The following is a 23,580-nucleotide window of genomic DNA, read 5'->3' as shown; positions in this document are numbered from 1 at the left end:
TAAACCCCTCTAAGGCTCTTGGTTGTTTAAAAGGGTCGAATGCATTACCAGGGTGCTGGGGAGGGCACAGAGGAGCTGATGAAGATCTCTGGGGACCTGCAATGAGACCCAGAGCCTGGAGCAGCCGTGCAGGCTTTGGGCCTCAGTGCACCTCAGGCAGCAACATAACGCAGAGCACATGCATAGGAAGATAATAAGAGTTAGCCTGTTCTTTAAAATGCCCTTTTCTCCTCACTTTCAGGACTTGTCAGTCTCTCTTTTCAAGCAGGTCTCTTGTACACAGCTTGTGGCATCCCTCATGGACAGGGTTGCTTGCAAGTCATGGCTCTGTTTTCATCTTACACCGTGTTTCTCAGGCCGAAGGGGTTGCTCTCCTTTTCTTGTGTGTATCAAAAGCTGGACTCTCGTGGATACGTGCCCACATATATACAGATATATATGGATATATGTTCAGTCCACAGGCATGGATGAGGCTGAAGGTGCTTCTTTGTCCTTACTAACCCTTAGTGAGCATCTTTTAGAAATTAGTCTCACTTCCCTTTTGAATGTTATCCAATTTCCTATTTTGACTCCAAAAATAAACACTTTGGAAATCATCCATGTAAACAAATACCCCCCTTGCCATCTTTTGGGGTTTCAGCATGGTGTCAAGGCAGCTTGCTCAGTGCCTCCCAGCTCGAAAACAGTTGCTCAGCTGACTGCAAGGCAAGGTGGGACACTTAAATGGCAGAGCTAGGGCACTGCCTTAAATCGTTACTTCTAGTACTTCTCTATGCTTACTGGTGCTCTGAGAGCACATTTTGCTTTTATTCATTAATGCCAACACCCATTTTGAAAATGAAATAGGGGGCTCTCTGGAAACCAGAAGGATTGTCTCCTTTCACTGTACAGGCTTCTCTGTATGCCATTGAGTACCTTTTGCTGAAATGCTCTTTTGTAATTTCAGCTCGTAATACTCCTCAAGGGGAATCACACACATCTTTGCATCTCCTACGGCATATGTTGAATAGCATAGCTATGTCCTTCTTCTCACAGAAGCATACTATTTTCATTAGCTGCTAATTTTTTTTTTCAGTGCCTGGGGAATTTTTTCAGTACCTGAGGAATGGAGCTGATTCTCTAGGTCAATACTGACAGACCTAGCCCTGAAAAACAGGGAGCTAAGACTTAACACCTCCATAAGAGAATAGGGGTGGAGTGGGAGATAGAAATGTGTTGTGTGTTGTTTTTTTTCAAATCAATAACACGGCTGTACTGCAGGGTCCAGGCTCTTAGAGGTGTTGTGTTTTTTTGTTGTTGTTGTTGTTGTTGTTTTTTTTTTTTTGTTGTTGTTGTTGTTGTTTTTTTTTGTTTTGTTTTTTTGTTTTTTGTTTTTTTTTTTCCTGAAAAGAATGGCACAGCCAGAGAACTCATTGTCAACTCCATAGCATTTGATCTCCATGGAAACATTAGGAGCTGACTTGAAAGTCAGCCTTCAAATATGTTGGATTTTTTCCCGTGGCTCATTTTTGATGCTCCTAGATGTTCACTTGCACACTTTGAGGGAAATGCCAACACAAGCAATTCCAGCATCTTTGTACCTGATCACAGAAGTACATTAGCATTTAGAAGAAGGAGCGGGAAGGCTTTGGAGGTGCAGAGATCTGATAGTCTGGATCAGAAGGCAGGACAAGTAGTGTTCGTGCACCTATAAACTTGCTGTTTTTCAGTCTTACCATGGATCAGCCTGCCTCCCTGAACTTGCTGTACAGTAAACTAAAGGGTCAGCTCACTCTGGCTTTTCCGCAAAAAAACAACAACCCACAATTCACATACCTATGTCTGTTGTTTTAAAAGTCAGCTCTACTGACTTGTAATTTCTCACTCCCCTGGACAGGAGATGCTGATAGAAGAGTCAGTACCTTCAAGAGTTATGAGAACAAAAACTCTCGTGTAGTCTGTGAAGGGCATGCAATCTAGTTTACTTCTCAGGAATGTCAGTAGGGCTTTGGGGGAGCTGACAGAAGGTGAATTAAAGTAGAAACAAAGTAGTGGAGACAGATCCGATAGGAATACAAAAGACTTCCCCACCCACAGTCCTGGAAAACAAGTTGCGTGTTATTTTAAAATTCCGGGGTTGTTCCTTATCCCTTAATAACATCACCAGGTCTTTGATCTGTGGCTGGCTTCTGAATTCCAATGGCAAGATGCTTCAAGGCCAAAGGAAGACAATGAAAACAAAACTGACATTTATTATTGGGTTGTTTTTTAAAAAAAAAAAAAAATATTTACCGAGTCTTCTGCATGCCTGGCATCAAAGAAGAAAGAAGAGTGCAGAGGCAACAGAAGGAAAAGTGATACTGGCACGGTTTGCTGGACAGGAAGAATTCCTTACAGAAGGAGAGGGGAGTGAATTTGTATGTGCAGCAAGTCTTGTTGTTAAATGCAGAAACTGAAGCAAGACTTCAATTCACTGTGGCTCCTTGGTTTGTCTGCTTAGAAAAACAACATTCCCCTTGGACAAATCTCTGCTACGCTCACTTGGTCTAATCTGCCTGGACAGAGGAGCTCAGCAGGCCGCTGGAAATTTCACAGAAAAAGCAGCCAGACCAGGCGGAAAGTGCATGAATGGAGACCTCCTCATTTCCACCCAGCTTGCCCTGACCTGGCTCTTCCAGGGGTTATGGAAAGCAGCCGTGCCTGTGTGTGCTGTGGGGGCTGTGCAGGTATTGCCTCTGCAGCAGGAAAGGAGATTTCAGCATCCCCCACGCCCTGGGATCCTTCAAGGCAGCACAGAGGGGATCAGCGTGGTTTGGTTGCTTCCAGGCACCCACATAAATATCACAGGGGTGGCCTGAGCCCAGTGCTTTTTGTTGTTAAAACAATTGCATCTTATTTTGATTTCTGGCTATTACATCTCACTGGCCGTATCCCTCAGCTGTGAAGAACATCAGTCTGAAGACTCCTCAGCAACTTAAAATCTCCTACAAATGCAAGGTTCTGCTAACCACGCCTTCTGAGAGAGGTGCAGTTTCCTGACTGGAGTAAAAGGACCCTGCCTGGAGAGAGGCAGGATGACCTGGTTGTTAAAACACCGAATGTGAAGTGCTGTGTGGATTCCCAGTGCCATGGGAGATGCCCTGTGACGAGGCAAGTCCAGCCTTGGCCTTACAGGTTTCTCATCAGCTCTGGCAAAATGCTGAGGCTCAGAAGTGAGTGCATGAAGTTAGATAATAAACTTACATGTCTCATCATCTGACAAGATGGAAATGTGACAGAGTCACACGAATTGTCTCAGAGCTTGGCCTCAGAGCGTAACGAAGCAGCCCTGCCTGGGCAGCCTGGGGAGATCCGTGCTGCAGGGGGTGCAAGAAGCCTGCTGGCAGCCTCTGCCTGTCACCAAGCATTGTGCTGGCCAGCCAAGAGTTGTGGTAACTTCACTAATCTTTGGTTAGGATGGTTCTTTATGTTGACATTCTTTCTCTTATGCTCCCAGTAAGATACTGAATAACATCCCACAGCTACACCTGGCACGGGTTTTGCTGCCTCCTCTGTTGTGGCTGCAAGTTCCTGAGCCGTTCCATTTGCTGACTGGCTGCAGTCAGGTCACTTCATTATTGCTAGGTCACCTTGGCTGGGTCATGGCTAAAGGAATCAGAGGGTTATTCAGCTCAGGCTTTGATCAGCTCCCCTCTTTCTCCCTATCCCTTTTACCAAAACATGCCTTTTAGCTCAGTAGCATTTCTTTCACCTTCTGTACCACCTCACAGCTGCAGAGGGTGCGTGCTCTCAGCTGCTTATCGCTGCTGTAGCAGTTGACAGCCTGGGTGTCCCCTCCTGGTGCCACGCTGTGGGGTGTGGTAGCAGAAAGGTCACCGTGTGCAAGCCCATAAATCACGTGTAAGCGCGAGGTACAGGCTGCCAGCTGTACCAGCACAGCAAACTCAGGCTCAGCCCTCAACTGCTGCAGTGGTTTGCCATATACTGTACTGTTACATGAACCCAAGGAGCACGCCTCTAAGTGTTTGCAGTCACGATGGGGGACGCATCCATCGGGTTTATGGTCTCGTGTGGACACAGCACTGCACCTCCATCGCCCAGTCCGACTTTGGCTTCCAGCTCAGCTTTTTGATAAGGGCCATTTTCCAGTAAACCCCTTGCTATTCTGCAACCTATTGGTGATGCTGCAAGCTGCTCCTGCTGAAGTGGTACATAATTAAGCAATAATTTATATTCTGTGCATGTATGCACAGAGCAATAAAGTGTTCTCAAGAGCTGTGTGCTGCTGAGGCGTTTAATCCATGCACAGAAGGAGTTTACTGCAAAGCTGCTCCCTCCAAAAGGCTTTTGTCATCACTGTGTTGGGAGGGAATTTGGTTTATTCTTTAATAATTTCATTTGATTGTGATATAATTTAAATAGGTAATGGTACACAATCCACTTTAGGATCAGACCCCGTTTTATTTGTTTGTTTGATGTACCTTGAAAACAATAAAAGCTAGCAGGGCAGAGAGAAACTAAAGACGGTCTTGTTTCACTTATGATTTTTTTTTCCTATAACCCTATAATGAAAAAGTTATGATAATTAAATAAACAGCACTTCTTCCAAAGACATTATTAGCCAGGAATTGCCATCAATGGCAGCCACTAGAAATACTTGAAAAGGAGGAGAGTCGCGTGTATTTGAGAGCTGCTCGGTTTCAGAGGACATCTTAAAATCCTTACCTTTGTGTTTTTCTTTTTATCTACTAGTGTTTATAAGTAATACTTGACATCTCCGTCTCTGCAAAAAAACAGAAGGGGAAAAGAATCCATTTTTTGGTTTGTTTATTTTATACATCTGACAGCACTGTGAGCCTGTGAGTCATTTCTGCCTGTTGCTGGGGAAGGGAGGGAATGTGTCTCCCAGTCAGACATGGAGGAAATGTTTTCTAAATAACAAGAAAATGATTTGTACAGAGCCAGGGATCTCAGAGGGGGGCGTGGTGCCGGGAACATTTTAATTACTGGCTTTTGGGATCTCCCTTGACTTCACACAGATGATGTCTCCTGAAGGGGAGGAGAACCACCAAAAAGAAAATTCCTTTCCTCTTCCCCTTCCCCTTCCCCTTCCCCTTCCCCTTCCCCTTCCCCTTCCCCTTCCCCTTCCCCTTCCCCTTCCCCTTCCCCTTCCCCTTCCCCTTCCCCTTCCCCTTCCCCTTCCCCTTCCCCTTCCCTACAGGAGCAGTGAGGTGGAGTCCTATAAATTGCATTCTGGTGATTTAGGACCCTCCAGACATGACCCAGTGAAGGACCATACCAATGACCTAGTCCTTCCCACACCAAGAGGAGCAGATACCTGGTATTGCCTCCAATGGTTGTTGAAAGAATAGGACTGCCCTTTAGGATCAGCTACCGTGTAGCAGGGCCGAATGTGTGGGCACTAAGACACCTGCTGATGGCACCTACTAGCATGTGCTAACACCACACGAAACACACCCCTGTAAAGCACTCGGTTAACCAGCCGCCCTTAGGCTCACCTTCCTGTGCAGGTGTGGGATGAGGGCACGGCTTCAGGGATGGTTCAGAGGGTGGTAGCGTGAGGCAAAATTCAGAGGTATTTGGGATGGGTGCTCTGCGTCTGCTTGTACTGAGCTCAGCACAACCAATCCATTTACAAGCGCTTCTGTTCTCCCCTGGAGGTGAGGGCTGAACACTGCAACCAGAAGCACTGCAGCCCCTCGCACAGCCAGGCTGGTTAGAAAGAAAAGGGATGATTACCACATAAAAATAAAACTCCTTGCAGCAGCCCACAGCTCTGTGTGCTGAAATCATGCTTCAACCCAGAGACAGCAAATGGCTGTGACTCATAACCAGAATTAGGCTCGGACCAACAACGATGCTACATGTCCCAGCTGGAGGTGTGACCACACGTCAAACAGCGGTTCCTGCAGTGCAGACATGGCCTGACACGGAGTTTCATCCCTCACCCGTCCGTAGCGTTTTGCAGTGACATGTGAATGTCCTTTGTCAGGAGCACCGCTGTTGCCTTGTCTCGCTCATTAGTGTTTCAGGATGGATGATAAGGCATAAATCCCATCACAAGGAACTTGGTGCCTTCTGCTCTCCCTGGCTGCTGAAGGCGATGGTCTTTATCTCCCCCGTCCAGCTCATGCACCAGCGCATCCCCAGTGAGCCCTTATGACCTCCTGTCCTCACTCAGCTCCAGCCTGGGCTTGTCTATTGCCCACAGTCCCTCAGAAGTGTACCCGCTCTGCCATGGCCTTATCCCCGAGCCCCTTCAGAAGCCTACCTCCTCTGGTGAGGACTTACTAACGTGCCACAGCCCCTTCAGAGCTGTACCTGCTGCAGCACGGCCTTACCCACAGCCACAGCTGCTTCGAGGTGTCCTGCTGTGTCCCAATCCACAAACACGGACACTGCAAGGTGTACCTGCTACAGCACGGACTTCCCCACCTCACGGGTGCTTCAAGGCTACTTTGCTCTGGAGTGGACTTACCAGTGGCCAGAGAGGCTTCAGGCTGTCTGTGCTCCCATGTGGACACATCCACAGGCCTCAGTCCCTCTGACCTGAGTTCAGGCTGAAGTTCCAGCCTATGCACAACACAGGAGCAGCAGCGATGCCCTGGCTGTTGGCCAGCCCAGGCAGATGGCCACACCTTTACCAAAATGTTCCTGGGCACAGCAAAGCACAGTGATAAGGGGTTAAAAGCAGCCACTAACAAGCACTGGACTCTAACATACAGTACGACAAGCAAGCCCAGCCCTGTGACAAGCACAGGAGCCTGCCAATAGGCAGCTAAACGCCTGTAAATTTGGTCTAGCACACACCACACTCCAGTCAAATCTGTCATCGTCTTGAACCCTTCGGGCCCCACACTGGGTGCCTAAAAGGACTGCGGTGGTTTAGTGCCTCATAGGCAGCTGAGCACCACACAGCTGATCGCTCTCCCCAGGTGGGATGGGGAGAAAACTGGGAAGGTAAAAGTGCAAGAACTCATGGGCTGAGACAAGGACAGTTTATTAGGCAAAGCAAAAAGCTGCGTGCACAAGCAAAGCAAACCAAGGAGTTCAGTCACTGCCTCCCATCGGCAGGAAAGAGTTCAGGAAAACAGGCCTCAGCATGCGGAATGGTTTCTTGGGAAGCCAAACACCATCACCCTGAATCCTTCCCCACCCCCTTCCTCCTCCTTTACCCCAGCTTTGTTGCTGAGCATGACACCACACGGTGTGGGACATCCCTCTGGCCAGCCGGGGCCAGCTGTCCTGGCTGTGTCCCCTCCCAGCTCCTGTTGCACCCCAGCCCCTCACTGGTGGGGCAGCACGAGGAGCTGACAAGTCCTTGGCTCTGTGTAAGCACTGCTCTACAACAACTGAAACATCAGTGTTATCACCACTATCTCCATCAAAATCCCAAACACCACATAATGTGAGTCTCCGTGAAGAAAATTAACTCCATCCCAGCCAAAGCCATGACAGTGTTGTACCCAGCCTAGCAGAGGTTGTATTTCCAAGGGCAAACTCTGTCTCTTTGTCACTTCCACCCATGCCTCTTTTGCTGTGACGGCCAACGACTGTAAAGTTTGGATGGAAAATCTTTTATGTTATGATTGCCAGTTCATGAGGAAAAGCTACTGAGCAGTCACAAAGCAGTAGCAGTAGTCAGTTTCCATCAGCAACCCTCCTGGTGAGAGGCCAGATTAACTGGAAGTGCTAGACCTTCCTTGCTTGGCTGAATACAAACAACACATAGGATTCGTATAATGGCCACAATGATTCCTCCAGTGGTATTAATTGGCATTTTTTGTGTCTGTAATGAATAGCACTATAGGGATGCTGATAAACCTGTGCCCGTAGTGCTGTACAAGACATCCTGCAGAAGCACAGGATGCAAATGGCAGAGAACCACTCAATGCATCCTCTGACATCGTGCATGGCACTCGTTATTTATCGTCATGGGATTAGCACTTTCTCCACTGAAGGGGCAGGACAGGAGCAGCCTTTTTTAAGGAAGCCTCATGCTCGTGATACGCTTTGTTCTCTGTGGTTGTTACTCATTCTTCTTTGTTGTCTGTTCGCTACGGGGCAGAATCTCCCCAGCAAGGTGGAGTGCCAATATATTGGGGCATTGTGCAAATACAACGGGTAAACAACACTCCTTGCATTGAAGAGCTTGTAGTCAAAATAGCCAAGACAAAGCATGAAAGCATGGGGAGTATTTGAAATCTGAAGTTATTTTCTTCCCTTTTGTACTTACCAAATGCAGTTTCAGTCTGGCCGCACAGATTTTCCCACCCACCTCTCCTAACAATCATGTATTTCAAGAGAAGTGAAATTATCATGTTCCTGCTAGAAAAGAAAGGCCTTTCATGTCATTTTCTAACCCTTTGAAACAAGCCATGGAGCTTGGTTTAGAGCACAGTGGCTCTGAGGGATCATTTTTCCCCGGTCTGACAATGCACTAGCCATGTTGACATGTCACACAAGGACAGCCGTGTTCCTGCCAGACAGCTTCACATTGCTGGATAACCTCAGTGACATGGTAAAACACGGAGGGTTTGTGGTTTCTGGTCAAACAACTCGATTTTTGAGTACGGGATTCTGGGAGAGAGGCTCCCATTCCTCCTGCTCTGCGCTTCGAAGTGGTACAGGACTTCTCTGAAGACAGCTGCAGAGCCTGGGGTCTCACAAGGCTCTAGCAAAGTCCATGGCACTGATCGCAGGCTAATTGGGTGCCGAGGTGAGGTAATAAGGCAGTCTTTATTTATACAGGCACAGTATCTACCACAGCAGCTGTCTGGTCCAGACTGGTACCCCGTGGCATTATCGTAATGTGAATGTTTATGAGCAGTGCTCGGCGGGCCATCTGGCAGCCATACATAGCATTAGGGGAGGCACCCCAAGCTCCCATATCCCCTGTCCTTTGCAACAGAGAGTGTCTGCAAGTGGCAAATGGCAAACACAACGGAGGAGAAATGAGAGTGCAAATAGACAAGGGAGGCAGCGGTCAGAAGAGGGAACAGAGAGGGATGTGGCAGCGGGCTCACAGCTTGTCCATGATAGAGATTTGCACAGAGATCCTAGGCCTGTAGGGTGTGCCTACTAAATAAGGGAGATGGGTGTGGTAGGAAGTCCAAACATTTTTGGTGGTATATGTGTTTGTACAAATGTCCCCAGGTTCTGTGCCTAGTTCCAGGAGAATTCACCACACAGTCTTATCCGTGTCTTCAAAGGGGAGTGTAAAATCCATTTCTCCAATGTAACTGCAACTGAAAAGAGCAAAGCAGCAGAGAAACAAAAGGAGAAGAGTTGTGGGAGAGAAGCAGGAGCAGGGGCAGAAAGGGGTAAAGGAGGCAAAAGTACCAGAAGAAAAGAGCTTGTTGCTCTTTTCAGAGGCAGAGCATGAATTCCTTTGGGGATTTCACTATCTTAGGGCAGGACCAAGAAGACTAGGCTACTCCTCTCCAGCAGCTTTTAGCAAACAGAGGTCTGACGGGACGTGCTGTACAGGTAACACACACAGCACGCTATTATTCGTGCACAAACAGTGTGTGTGTCACCCTACCACCAGTCCTTAGGCCGCCATTTGTGCCGAGGGCCTTCCGTCAGTTGAAGGAGGCCTACATGGGGAGGAATTAGAGAGGAAAAAATAAGGAACCAACTTCATGTTTACTGCGGCTGTTATCTCCTGAGATGGGTGCACAGAGTCTGTAGCTATCCATTATTTGGTGTGTAGGTGGCAGCCGTGACATTTCAGGAGCCCGGAGTTTAACTGTGTTGAAGCTGGAGGCCAAAGAGCAAAATTAGACTCATCTGGGTAGGCTAAGGTTCAGCCTCATCTGATGCGTGTGGCTTTCCAAAACTCTTACGGCTTGACAGAGTTATGAAGCCTGTCCTGGCAGTGCTGCCAGGAAGGAATGAAATATTGCTGTGGAGATGGAAAACAAGGACAGGATGCTTTGAAGATTTCCCCAGCACTGCAGAGGGCATCTAGATTGGGGCTGGAGTCAGGCAGAGGGTAGAATCCAAATTTTGTGAGGTATTTATGGTTTCGAGAAGTGGCATTTCAAAAGGGCAAGTAGAGTGGAACACTTTAGATTTTGATGGAAAAAAAGTCTGAAAAAAAAACTCTCCAAGGCATTTCAAGTGTATGTTTCAACAAAGCCAGAATGTCAAGTATTTTGTAATATTTTCCTTTATAAAATCCATCACTGAAAAACTGAATTTAAACAAAAATTTGATCCTTTTTCCTCCAAAAAAAAGTTATTGAAACATGACGATTCACTCCATATTTGTGTAAAGCAAAATTCCAGCAAAATCAATGGTTTTGTGAAGCATTCTGGTTCCCGAGGGAGTGCTCATAATGACAAAAAAATGCTACAGTTAAGGTTTCTTTGTACAGCATCAGATCAATATTTGAGGCACTGGTGGCACTCGGTTCATTCCCCACGGCTAGACTAAGCCCCTTTCTGTGCGAATGCCTTCCCTTAGGTATTTCCCTGCTGACTGCACCAACCCTCGGCAGCCTGGAAAGCGGTCTGTCTGTCGCTCTTCTAACTTCTCTCTCTTTTTTTCCTCCCTCCCTCTCCCCTTCCCGCTCTCCTCCAGGAACCTTCTGCATCATTTCACTGTGCACGTGCGTGGCTGGAATCAACTTTGAGCTCTCCCGTTACCCCCGCTACCTGTACGGACTGCCCGACGACATCAGCCACGGCTATGGCTGGTCCATGTTCTGTGCGTGGGGGGGCCTGGGCCTCACTCTTATCTCTGGCTTCTTCTGCACCCTGGCCCCTTCCGTCCAACCTGTCCCCAGGACCAACTGCCCCAAATCTAGACCTGAGAATGGGACAGTGTGCTAAAACAAATAGCAAACAAATACACACACACACACACAGGTATATATATATATATGTCCATGTATACCGATACATGCATATATATGTATATATATAATTATATATATATATATAATCTCAAATTAACGCCAGTGCCAAGGTAGAGCTGAGTCCAACACGGCACTCACATCTCCACCGGACTCTGTGTTGCTTCGTTCTTTCTCACAGAGGTGGGAAAGCTTTTCTCTCACGTGGCTCTTCCATCCAACTCCTAACTTCAGCACCATACCTTAGAGGCCGAACGAACTTACTGTCGCACCTACCAGCTGCCACCCGGGAAGGGGGAGAGGGGGTCCATGGGGGGATCTGGAAGCAGATTCTGCACGGGACATGGAGGGTGGGGGGGACAGAAGGCCTGTGCATTGCAGCCAGAAAGGAAAACGCAAACAGAAAGCAAAGAAACAAATCAAGCATTTGAGCCACCTCTACGATGTACCTCCTCAAGGCCATTGTCAGAAACCCACCCACTTTCTTTTTCTTTCTTAAAACAAAATGACAGAAGCCTACCCTGTTGGTTTTCTTTCTTTTTTTCTTTTTTATTTCTTTTTTTTTTTTTTCCTTTTCTTGTTTTGAGGATCTCTTTTTTTTTTTTTTTCTTCACTTACAACACAGAAAACAAAATGGACAGAAGATGTGGGGAAAAGCAAAAAAAGCGTTTTCTCTTTCCTGCCAAACTTTAGAAAGAAGCAAACAGATGAAAATAATAATAATAATAATTTAAAAACAGGATCTTACGAAATAAAAACAGAAAACAAACAACAACAACAACAAACATGAGGACATCTCAGCGGACTCTCCAACAACACGGTTTTAATCTTCCAGCTGCCTTACATCCAGGCTTACAACTGAGGCTGAACTGCTAATGCAAACGCAGTCGAAGGCCTTCTGAAAATGCTGTGATACATGTGTGTATAACTTTTTCTTCCCTCTTCTTCTTTTATTTATTTATTTTTAAGAAAAAGAAAAAATTTAAAACATTGCAGTGTGATTGTCCACTACACCATCCATGCTGTGTTTGTGGCCCAAGACTGAGGCAACTGCAGAAGCGCGAGGAAAGCCGTCAGGTCTGAGGCAGCGTGGCTCCTCCGGAGGATTTCTGGATGGTTTTGGCTTTTCACGGAGCATCTGAGAGTTCAGGATGGCGGATGCAAGGGAAGACTGACCAGGGAGAAGGGAGGTGGGGGGAGCCGTGGCAATTGTTCCTCCCAGTTATCTACTGGATTGGGATTTCGTTGAGTTTCCGTTTTGGATGTTTGAGCAAACTGGGCAAAAGCCATTGCCGAGGAGAAAAGGGGAGCTAATGTCTGTAAGGGAGAAGTAAGAGACGCCTCTTGCTGTGTTCATGTATGCCAAATGAGACGTTCCCACATCTTGTCTTTGCAAACCACCCCAGTTCACTGGACATCTCCGCTCTCCATCTGGGGGAACTGTGTACAGATGAAAGGAAAGGGTCAGATGCAGAGAACGGAGATCCATTTCCCATGAGCTCAAGCTTCGTATGATATAATTGTGAATCCGCAAATGGGACTCTCTCTCTCTCTCTCTCTCTTTTGGTCTTTCTCTTTTTCCCTATGCTCCTATTCCCATTGCCTCCTTTTCCCTTTGCTCTGCTCTTCCCATCCCTCAGGCCACAGATCCCAGAAGAGCTAACTGAACGGATAAGGGGGATGAGAGCCTTTGGGGGAAGCAAAGCATTTTGGCTGCAAGGTAGCAGCTCTGTGCAGGGGAGCTGTGGCTGAGGGGAAGGTGGTGTAGGGCCAGAGGGAGCTGGGAGAGGTGACTATGGGGTGGCCGTGTGCAGGAGCAGTGGCACCACCGACAAATGCAAAGGGAGGCAGGGCAAAGCAAAAAAATCCCCCTCCCAACCAAGCTGACCCAACATGCTCTTAATTCAGGGATAGTTCCAGCAACCCTTTCTTACCCACGATAACTGCATGCCATCAGTCCTCGTTAGTCAATAAAAAGCAGCCCCTGAATCTACAAAAAACTCACCGGGAGAAGGAGGCAACCAGTTGAAACTGCGCCTGCTGCACAGAAATAAAGGCATTAGTCTCCAGATCATGCTATTTACACAGCTGGCAAGAAACAGCGTTTTGCCTTGTTAAAAAAAGATAAATAAAAATCCAACCAACAACTGATTGTCATGCAGCCCAGTCGCATAGCCAGCCATTCCCCTTCCCGGCCTGCTTCCCCTCCCTGTTACACCTTGTGTGATGATGTTGCTTTATTAACGGTGCCCGAAGAAATCAAGTTTCTGAAGGGCATTTTGGAGTAGGCGAGATTTGGTTTTCTTGCACTCTTGCCCAGCTACTTAGCTTTTCTCTTCTCTGGTTTGCAAATTCCTGAGACACACCAATGCCAGCTGCCAAGGCAGTGCGTTGCCACTGAAATGCCACTGCTGGCAAGCAAAGTTTGGTCATTTCATTCTCCATTAGATCTGACTGGAGAAACTAAGTATTTATTCATGTCGAAAATGTAAGCTTTTTGAAGAAACTTTCTCTTAAAGTAGATTGGATTATTTTTTTCTTGGCTGTGTTTTCAAACAGAGTGGCTTTGGGAAGCTTTGAAACCGAATAAGCAAGTGCCCACTAGGCAAGGAGGCTGATGAGTTACCATTGGGCAGAAGGCAATTAAAACTAAAAACAGCTCTTGGAAAGCTAAATTACAACTGAATGCAGAAAACCAAACACTGAATACCAAAAGGGACCTGTAAAAAAATTTGTGAAAAAATTCAAAATATGAACAATTTTGAGGAAAAAAAAAATCTCACAAAGGTGTTAATGCTTTAGAAAACTGGTAATTGATTAAAACATCTTTGAACACAAACTTTCCTCCTCTTCTGTAGTTATGAATGTGTTAGGGAAGCTGTTTCGTGTGAATACTGATACCTGGAGCGACCTGGGTGAAGGGCACGGAGGTTTCTAGCTGGTGTCCACCACCCAGCCCTGTGGCATGGGAAGCAGTACGAGAGCTGCTGTGACGAGGTGCAGCATGGTGTGCCCCCTGACCATGCACAGGGTGTGCTCTCTTGCAGGAGGAGTTTGGAAGGAGGTATAGCAGTGAGATTTAAAGCAATGGAAGGCATTTTGCTGCTTCATGGCCTCTCACATCTTTCTGCGGCAGGCGTGGAAGCAGTTCTGCCTCGATGAAGTGTTCTTGGAAGGTGTTGGTTGGTTTACAAGCTGTATTCGAGCTAAGTGTTGGTCTGTGCGTGGCGATGGTGGAAGAAAGACAGGTTTATTTTTCCTTACAGCAGAGAAGTGTTAACCCTGGATCTTTAGGCCAGGTCTGGGATTTTCCACTCGCTATAGCACAGGCTCCCTAAGGCCTGTGTGAGTATGAACTGTGTTAAAAACTGTGGGTGTAAGTGCCTGAAGCAGCAGGTGAATGCATAACCTTAATCTCAAGCTGGGTCCCTAAAGGACCATTTGTCCAAGCACCAGTTGTCTCATCTTTGCAGGGCTGACTCAAAAGACATCCAGATCCAGATTTGTGACAGTTCGTGTCTCCTTCCCTCCTGAGCCAAAGCACACTCCCATCTAGTCTGAATTTCTGCATTTCTGGGAAGCTTTGAAATTCCTTTCTGAGCAGAGATTCAAGTTTTCTGACTAGTGTCTGGTTTTCTAGCTTGAGCAGTAGTTAGAGGTCTGTCAGCTGTGGTCCCCACGTTAAGAGGCTTGACCCAGTCTCTCTGGCCTGCCCCGGCGCGGTGTTTAAGCATGTGCTTTACTTCAAGCATGTGACTGCTCCCATTCACTTCGGTAGACTATTCATATGCTTAAAGTTAAGAATGTGCTTTGCTGGGTGATGTTCAGCTTCCCGCAGAGTCCAGCCCCGACCTTGTTTCCCTACCCTGTCCTTGTGGCTGATGTGACGCCCTTGCCCTAGCCCGATGTGTCAGCGGGTGCTCGGACTCCCTCTCTCCGACAGGAGCGGTTCTTGTACTCCAGCTCTCCTACAGGGGCTGTCCCGGGATGGCAGGGAGTTAGCTACAAGGGCTTCTGCTGCCCGGCCCTGCACTGTGTAGGTGAGGGGGCTATGTGGCAGGAGTCCGTGTGCTCTGTATCTTCTGGACTGTGTAGGACACCTTCTTCAAGCTAAAGCTGTTTGCGTGTTGAAATTCCTGACTCATGCTGGCCGCCTGTATATATCATCTCTGCCTTCTCCTTCTCTGCAAACACACAACTGATCTTCCCTGATCTGAAGAGAATAGTACTTCGAGTTATATTTCTAGTTGGGCTTTCTTTTTCTTTCTATTCTACCCCAGGGACAGTCACAAGTGGATCACAAGCCACCGGTGACCAAGAGCAATTTCTTTGAATTACTGCTTTTGAAAAAATGTCATTACTTTTGAAAATGTTATGCCAGCTACAGTAACAAATGAAAGGAAAAAGAAAACCAAAAAACCCTCAGAGTCCTCTAAGCAGAGGATCCTGTCCTCCCAGGAGAGACCTGCGAGAGTGCAGGTATTCTGCTTTCCTGCAGACGCGAGCCATGTGGGAGCACTTTTAGCTGTGGCACGTTCGCTGTGTGGTTCATCAGGTGATGAATAAAACAGCACCGGCAAGGGAGAGGATTGATATGCAGGGGATATCTCAGATTCCCAAGTGTTCCTGGAAGCCTGTCTCTCCATGGCTGTCCATTTACCCACCATGCAGCACCTCCGAACCAGGCTCATCCCTGGAGCCCCACTGATAAGCAGAGCTCAGAAGAAAATCACTGTAATCTGTCCTTAATTCTTGAGTGCCAAGCTAACTGCCAGGAGTGAAATGGAGAGGAAATAATATGTTACCAAGTATAGCTTAAATAAAAACATGCATTATTCAGGCTCTTTCTTCTTTGTGTCTCTACATAGGCGCAGAAAGGCTATAGGGGAGCTCAGGCACATTCCCACAAAGCAGCCCCGTGTATCAACACTGCATTTCCTTGCCCCCAGGTTTTGCATGGCTTCCATGGCCCAATCCTGTTGTGCTCATCCAGTCAGCAAGGGAAGACTCAAGGTGAAAAGCTGAGACAGTGCTGAAGGATTGCCAGGCACCACGGACAGACAAGGAGCAAAAAGTGTGCACGAGGCACGTAAAGGTTAGTGATAAGTGAATATCCAAGGTCAGGGGCTAAGTTTCAAAGAAACCTAATTTTGTTGCTGACTTCAGGCTCTCCATAAGATCTTGATTCTGCCAGTCTGAGCTGGAAAGCTCATAAAAACAGGGCTTAACTCCACACTCAGAGCCCCCCAGTTTCCAGTAATAGCCAGGAATACAATGCATCTGATTCATATTCTGTAGAAGCCCATAGAAAGCTTCACCTTGGCTCCAGTGAGTTTTGGATCAGGTGCCTCAAAAAATACCTTAGTGCTGTCCTGGTTAGCACTGAAAATGAAATGCATGCTCACACACATGGACATCTAACGTTTAGCTTTAGGAAGAAATCAGTTTGTTTTGTTTTGTGATTTATGGTTTCCATCCTGTCTGCCTCACTGTCCCCCAGAATCACTAATACCCCAATCCTACAGCTTTCTTCAGAGCCATAGCTAGAGATTGTAATGCTTTTTAGGACAAAGAACCTACTGCTGGTGCCAGTGGGCTCTGACAAGCTTCCTGTTGAAATCAGTGGGAGAACTGGAGCCTGATACAATGCTGTCAATTTAACTGCAGTGTGCCTTGTGCATATTTAGGATATAACCTGGAGAAAGAGACTGGACGACTGCCTCAATATAGGCCCCAAGAGGGAAATGAAATGCTGGTCCCCTTAAGTAAAGCACTCCAGAGTCACAGATCAATTGTCCTTCCTTGCTCGGGAAAGACTGGCAGTGAAAATAACTGAGACTCAGATAGGTTATCTCCAGAGGAAGGTAGGGAGAGAAAAAAAAGGAAACCAGTTGCTGTAAGTCAGACCTGATGGGCATTGGCTGAGTTACACAAGGACGATCCGATGTCACCCACAGCATCAGCAGCCTGAATTGCCAGTCCGTGCCATGGCAGGGACTTGTGTATTTTTCTTTTACTGATTAACACTCCTGCAGTGGCAGAAAACAACTTCAAAAGTTTTCTAGTGTAGGGTGTATATAGACAGACACCCTCACTCTCCTCCTTCCTTAGGCACACACACACATACATACCCCGCATGATGTGGGTGCTAGTAACCTGTAAATACGTGTACTATATGGAGAGGAAATACATTGCAAAATGCAGCATAATATTTTGTTTTCTATTCTTTTGTACTTAACTCAGGAGTTGCAATGCAATTCAGGTGTTAGGTTGTGTGTGCAGATCACACAGAAGCTATCTGCTAAGGAGAAGTGGGGAGGCACCATCCAGCTGGGATGAACTGGATATTCACCACTAGCCTGTGTTTGGATATTTAGGAAAGAGTTGCCAATGTTGTTCTGATCCCAGAGGTGCAGGGAAAGGAAGCAGCTGAGACACGCATATGTCTTTCTTTCTGCCTGCTTTGCCTTTGGACAGATACATCCAGCAAAAAGGGGGGCAGGGAACAGCTCAGGGCAGTAACATCCTGAAACATCGCAGCAAGACTCTCCAGAGCTGACCATCAGTGCTCTTAAATATGGGTTTTCTACAGACCTACTTCTGTATCCAGCCAGTCCTGAGCTAGCAATTCTACCTCCGAAAATGCAGTTGTGCCCACAAGTCCTTACTACCTTCTAGTGCCACAGACCTTGGCAGGAAACACTGCCAGTGTGGTACAAGTGGGATTTGCTTTCTGAACTGTAAGGCTACAGGAAAATAAAATCGAAATCCCACCAGGAGAGCCTTGGTATTTGCAAGATTGGCTCTTGCAACCCACTGTTGCAAGGTGTTTGTCTAAAACAGACGGTCAGTGTTCACATTAGTCACAAGAGAAAAAAGTGCACCATATCACCTCCAACTCAGAAAAGTTTGCAATCCCCTAAGGTGGAAATCCTGCTGTACTGAGAGGCAGCGCCGTGCCGCCTGAGTCTTACTTCTGTGCTCTGCAGAGGGCTCATGCGGGCTGCTGGCAGCACCACGACCGCAGGTAATGCTGCCCAGTGCAGCAGGGAGCTTCACATCCCCGTGGCTCTGTGCCCTACCTGCGGCAATGGAGCACAGGAATAGCGCTGCAAAGGCAATTCCTTTCAAGTGGCCTTGTTGTTTTGCCAGCTGGTCGGAAATTCCCAAGCAGCAACAGCAATTCTGGAAGAGTCACGTCTTCAAAAAACTGCGTGGCCTGCGGCTTTCACTCCAGTTTCAAACCGATGTAGACACCAAGGAGCATCAATCAGACTGGGCTCAGTCTCCTGGGGTCTGGCGCACAAAAGAGCTGCAGCCTCCAATTCCTGTTCAGGCAGTGATTAGGAGTAAAACACTAAATGCTCTTGGTGCTGATACAATTAAAAAAAAAAAAAAAAAAAAAAAACCAACACACAAGCTCCTGATTTGCTTAAGCTCCTGCAATATTTTATCTCGAGAATAGTCTTCATCCGTCTGAAGCATAACGCCACGTTTTTTGTGAAGGATTTTTCATTAACGATATAGATCATAAGAAAAAAGTTCAAGTAGTCATAACAACAAAATAAAAGTGCAGCCTTAGACTATTCGGTAAGAGGGTACTGAATTATTTATAACTCCTGGGCACCGACAACAATCACAGACATCTAATTTAAACTGTTACTATTTTTACTTGGCAATTTCCATCACTTAACGTGTTTATATTCATGTATTTGTTGTTTGATCTTGTGCAGGACAAAACTTCCCCGACTTACGTAAAAATGCCTATTTGGGGACTTTTGAAGATATTTTTCTGCAGTAACTTAAATTATTTTAAAGCATTTTGTGACCTTGTATGGCAGAGGTTACAACTTTGAAAGCTGTAAACTGTCCCTAAAATGGGCTTGAACTTGCAGTTCCTTCTCAAGTAAAATTCCCTTTGATTACAGGTAATTGGAACCAATGAGAAGTTTGTTTCATTCAAACTGTAAGACTGGGTCCTACCTATGTGTAGATGTGATGGGGGACTTAGGCTAGGAGGGCTGTATTTGTATGTCAGCCTGCTGCAGGATCTTTTGCATAGATGCAGGAACAGTCACTACTAAGTCACTCCTACTTTATACCAATCTCTTTTTGTAAAAATAACCCACAACCATTATACTCACGTGTGGCTGGAATAATGCAGTGGTAATTGTAGCCCATAGGCTGATGCAGATATACATGTATATATGTATATATATGTATACATCTTTGTAAATTTATGAAAAATGTCCATAGATTCATGACTGCCTGAAGGAACCTGAGGTCGATGTACAGAATTTCAGGCAGAGGACTGTTTCTTTTTCACAATCCTCATGTATCTCAGATTCAAATCAAAACAAAGGAAAAAGTATTATTTCCCAGGAAAACCCTGATTCTGCCACTGCACCAGTCTAGGAGGGGTATCTCGCTACAGTCAGTGGTATGCACACCCATACACATATATCCAGTCTCAGGACTGGGTCTCAAGGGCTTCTCTAAGGAAGAGAAATGGACTTTAAAAGCCATGGCAGAATTTCTGTTCCACATCAGCTCTCTAAGACTCACTTATCCTTTACCAAGAAGTCCTTTGTACAGATGCTCTTCTTCTGCACTAGGTGTATGTCTGTGAGGAGGATCTCTGTGGATGAAGTCAAATTACACAAAGGCCTGGATTTTCTGACCTGAATCCATCCCCATTAACCTTAGGCACTTAATTGAGCTGTTGGTGTTGATGTTCTTGTCTGCCTTGGTTTCTTGTATAGTTAATGAAGAGAGACAGTTGCTTCTAGGTGGTAACTGGAAACTGACATCTGGCCCAGTTTTGGGGTTCCTTCTCCCCCCATGGAGTGACCACTCCCCTGTTTTAAAAGATCTTAAATCCCAGTGGGATGACCCAAGGATCTTGTGCAGAAGAACATCCATAAGGAGATCAGTTGTGGTGCTCACCATGCACCATGCAGCAAAAGGAGATGTTCACAGCAGCCTTCTCCACCCCAAACTGCAACATGGCTGCAAAGGATAGGGCTTGCTCCAGTCTTTGGAAACTGCATTTGTAGAGGGTTCCTTATGGTGTCCTTCAGTTGTAGACCACTGCATGGCCCCAATGTTGGAGGTCAGAGACCTTTGGTCTGAACTCTTCACCATTCCCTGTCAGTTTGGGCATTGCTGAACCAGTGGAATGGGTGAATTTACATCCTAAAAGTTTGAAAATCTAAACTGCTCAGAGATTACTTTCTTGCTCCATCTCCAAACTAGCCTGGAAAATGTCATCTAGCTGGTAGTGAGCATCAAAAAAAAAAATCCCCTCCAAGGTACAGTTTGGGTATTTTGTTTTATTTTTTTTTTCAATGTTAACAACTGCTTTACAAACAGCTTACATGGAGCTTAAAGAGATTGCAATTTCATCCCTTATTGTTGGGATTATAGTTGTCCTCAAAAAAACTGAACCAGGGACTCAACAAGAGAATGAACTGTGACTGTATTATTCAGAAAGCTGCTCTGACAAGGCTGAACATGCATCTCCATCTCATGGTGGGAGTCTCTCAGAGCTGAAATCTGGAATCACATATTGACACCAAGTTGGAAAGACCAGCAAGTTAATCCAGTATAAGAACTTTGAAGTGCTTGTATATTCCCATATTTTACCTGAATAGAATAAACACAGTCAGGGAATGGAGGAATTAAACCCATTTCTGAGAACTCCAGGGCTGAGTGAACTTTGGCTGTGGTGGCAACAGATGGTCACTGCTATTTATTTCCACAGCTAAAGTGAAGTCAGGAACTTGACAATGCTCACCCATCTCTCAGAATGAATTTATTTTTTGAAATACTGTTAGGGTTATGGCAAGAAGAACTTCAGATGGCCTGCAGGGACCTACAAAGTAAATATTCAATATTGTGTACCAATACTTAGGGAGAGACTTCAGCAAGAAAGTGGGAGATAAAACTGAGTTCCAGGGATCAAAAGATATTTTTCAGCACAGTACCTCCTTGTCTAATCTGTACTGTTTCATCCTGACGTTCCTCTCCTGTTCTCCCTTTCCCTCTTTTGAGGAGTCAGATGTGTATATCTCTCTTTCTCCCTTTTCCTCTCTGTGTGAGAATATAGAGATGCTTCCTGTAAAGACGTTTATCTCTAAATCCCATTCCGTACCGACTCTTGCATATGTGACTGTTTTGTTATTTGAGATGTCTGTGAAAAAGAAATAAAGGCTTTAAGAGTGAACTCTGGAAATGAGGAGAAGCTTGAGAATAAATCAAATTTAAGGATTCAGCACCATTTTCTTCATGACTTTTGAGAACGGTCACAAAATTTCATTGTCTTCCTCTCCCCCTCTCTCTGTGAGAGGGATGGGGATGGTCCTGGGATGTGGGACTCAGAGATTGCTGTAGAGTTCACTGGGCCCCATGAGGGTTTTGCAAACTTTATGGAGGGTTAATGTCAAAGAAAACCTCCTTTTCAAAGGCAGTGACGGCCCTGTGCAAAACATCTGTTGGGAGGGAGGCTCTGTGGGGTGATTCTGTCCCAGTTTACTTTTCTTTGCTGTTCTTTACCATAGCCCTGTGCATCCAGCCATGTGCACCGCCCCCAGTGCTGCATTCTCCACACTGCATTTGGATTACATTCTTGGAGAATGCTCTACCTTCTCTTTAAAAAACTTTAAAAAAACTTCACCTCTGAATGAAAGCCATAATCGGTCCTGTGACCCTGCAGCAGGGGGTGAGCACATGGCCTCTGGTGGGATGGCCGCAAGGCCTTGGCACCCGGGGCGATCCCAGCAGTGGGCAGGAGAGTGGGCCCAGCACACGTGGCCATCTCACATCGGGGCAGTAAAGCATCCCACTGTGTTTCATGAACCATTTGGCCACTTCAGCTCTGTGGGGCCGACTCCTCGCTGTCTGACACTTGTGCCATCACACGGTCCTACAGCCATGGAGCAGCACAGCTGTGTGAAGGCACAGGCCTTCTGCACAGGCCTCGGATCAGACTTGCTGTGCTCTCCTCCATCCACAGCTGGTGCATCTCACACGGGCATTTAGGGTTTCTTCTGCCACAGTACACGACCTACCAACCGAACAAACATTTTTGGAGGGTTCCCCTTCTGTGACTCCCTTGTCAGTCCTCTGTTCCTTAAGGAAAAACATCTTTCTGCTGAGAGGCAATGAAACAAGTCCCAGAACCTCTCCTTCCTTTAGTGATGACAAAAGTTGCAGTCACCACTTTCTCTAACTGACAGTTTGGGAGACTTAGCATAATAATTCACTTAAATGCCTGCAAACTGAATCATGTCAGCACTTCTCTAGGGCATTCCCAAGTGAAATGATATGACTGGTACAAGACATTTGTCATGTGAATGCATCTTGGCCAGATGTTTATGTTTCCTCTAAGTGCAATACATATGTATCAAAGCTGGATTAGAAAAGACCTAGAATGCCACACAACTCAGGCTTATTCAGAGAAATGCACTGATATGTTGCATTTTCCTGGCATATTTTCTCTTCAGAAAATTTTAAAAATACGAGTCATACCAGGCCTCTCAGAGGCAGGTAGGTGTTACAGCCATTTTAGAGGTAGGAATACAAAAGCCGGGGAAAAGACCTGATGTTTAGTGGTTTGTTGCACCCTCACAACTACCATTAGCTGCAGGTGGGCCTTCTGTTTCCAGCACTTTTGAAAATCCAGACTGTAGCTGGTTTATCCAAATCTACAGTGGCTGTAAATGCAGAAGCCAGGATTAGGACACTCGGGAGATCCCGACTTCATCAGAGCACTGCTACAAAGCTTTGATCCCACAAAGCATGTAAGCACTTGCCTAATTTCAAGCATGAATGTCCCATTAACGATGCTATCGCCATGCTTAAAGCTAGGCACATGCCTAATTGCTTTGCTAGACTGGGAATTACATTAAAATGTACTAAACTTTAGAGTCTTTGGAAATTCCCAAAATGTGTTCATTTCTGATAATGTTTCAGGCATTGTCAAGGACATTTGAACTGCATATGCAGTGCAATCTGTCTGAAGTAGCTCAACCAAGAGGACCACCTTTAGCCAACAAGCAAAGAGTTTAATGTGTTTGGGACAGTAGCATCCAGCTGTCGGAAGTAATCGAGGGTGGCATGTACTGCAGGAGTCTCACTTCTGCACTGCTGCAAGAGGCAATGTGGCTCCTGTGGCCATTGGTGCTAACAAAAACTTAACAGCAAATGATTACTACGTTAGGCTGTTCTGGTAAGATGCGATTGTGTTGGCTAATTTCACAAGGAATGCTACATCTTATCAAATGTATTGTACTCTCCATTTCTTCCTGTAAATTATTGCAGAAGAGATGAACAGAAGTTGTTTAAACATGACACAAACCCAAAATTCTTGCTCCGTTAATCCAAGGTGCTAATCTGCAAACACGCGGGCATTTGCATATGTGCATTGGTGTTTGCAGGACCGTGGCCCTGAAGGATAACTAATTTTATAGCAGGGTTGAGGTCAGGGAACTAACACGGGGAATTGACAAAGCCTGTGACTTTGAAATGGCAAAAGTTGCAGAAAGCGTCACAGGACTTTGCCAAAAAACTGGCTGCATCTTACGATTTTCCTTTTGTTTTGATTTTGTTTGGTTGGTTTCGTTTTTTATCCAAATTGGCAAAGAATACTGTATTTCCATTGATAAAATCTCGTCTGGTAACTAACTAAACAACCTGTTCATGGAAAATTAAAAAAAAAT

The 23,580-nt window shown here is 46.0% G+C and overlaps 1 protein-coding gene across 1 annotated transcript in view; it reads left to right on the top strand.

Annotated features, from left to right (window-relative positions):
* The window catches only part of TMEM178B (transmembrane protein 178B), a gene marked incomplete at both ends in the record, with an annotated part of 193,513 nt that extends 182,675 nt beyond the window's left edge, over positions 1 to 10,838 (top strand). The window contains one exon of the mRNA XM_084297288.1: positions 10,588 to 10,838. Within this exon, the coding sequence (XP_084153414.1) occupies positions 10,588 to 10,838 (251 nt within the window). The remainder of the gene's footprint in view (positions 1 to 10,587) is intronic.
* Positions 10,839 to 23,580: the final 12,742 nt, after the last annotated feature.

Source organism: Netta rufina (genome assembly GCF_964035555.1).
Source record: "Netta rufina genome assembly, chromosome: 1".
NCBI classification, from domain to species: domain Eukaryota; kingdom Metazoa; phylum Chordata; class Aves; order Anseriformes; family Anatidae; genus Netta; species Netta rufina.
The sequence above is the reverse complement of the archived record's forward strand: the minus strand, read 5'-3'. Positions and strand labels throughout refer to the sequence as shown.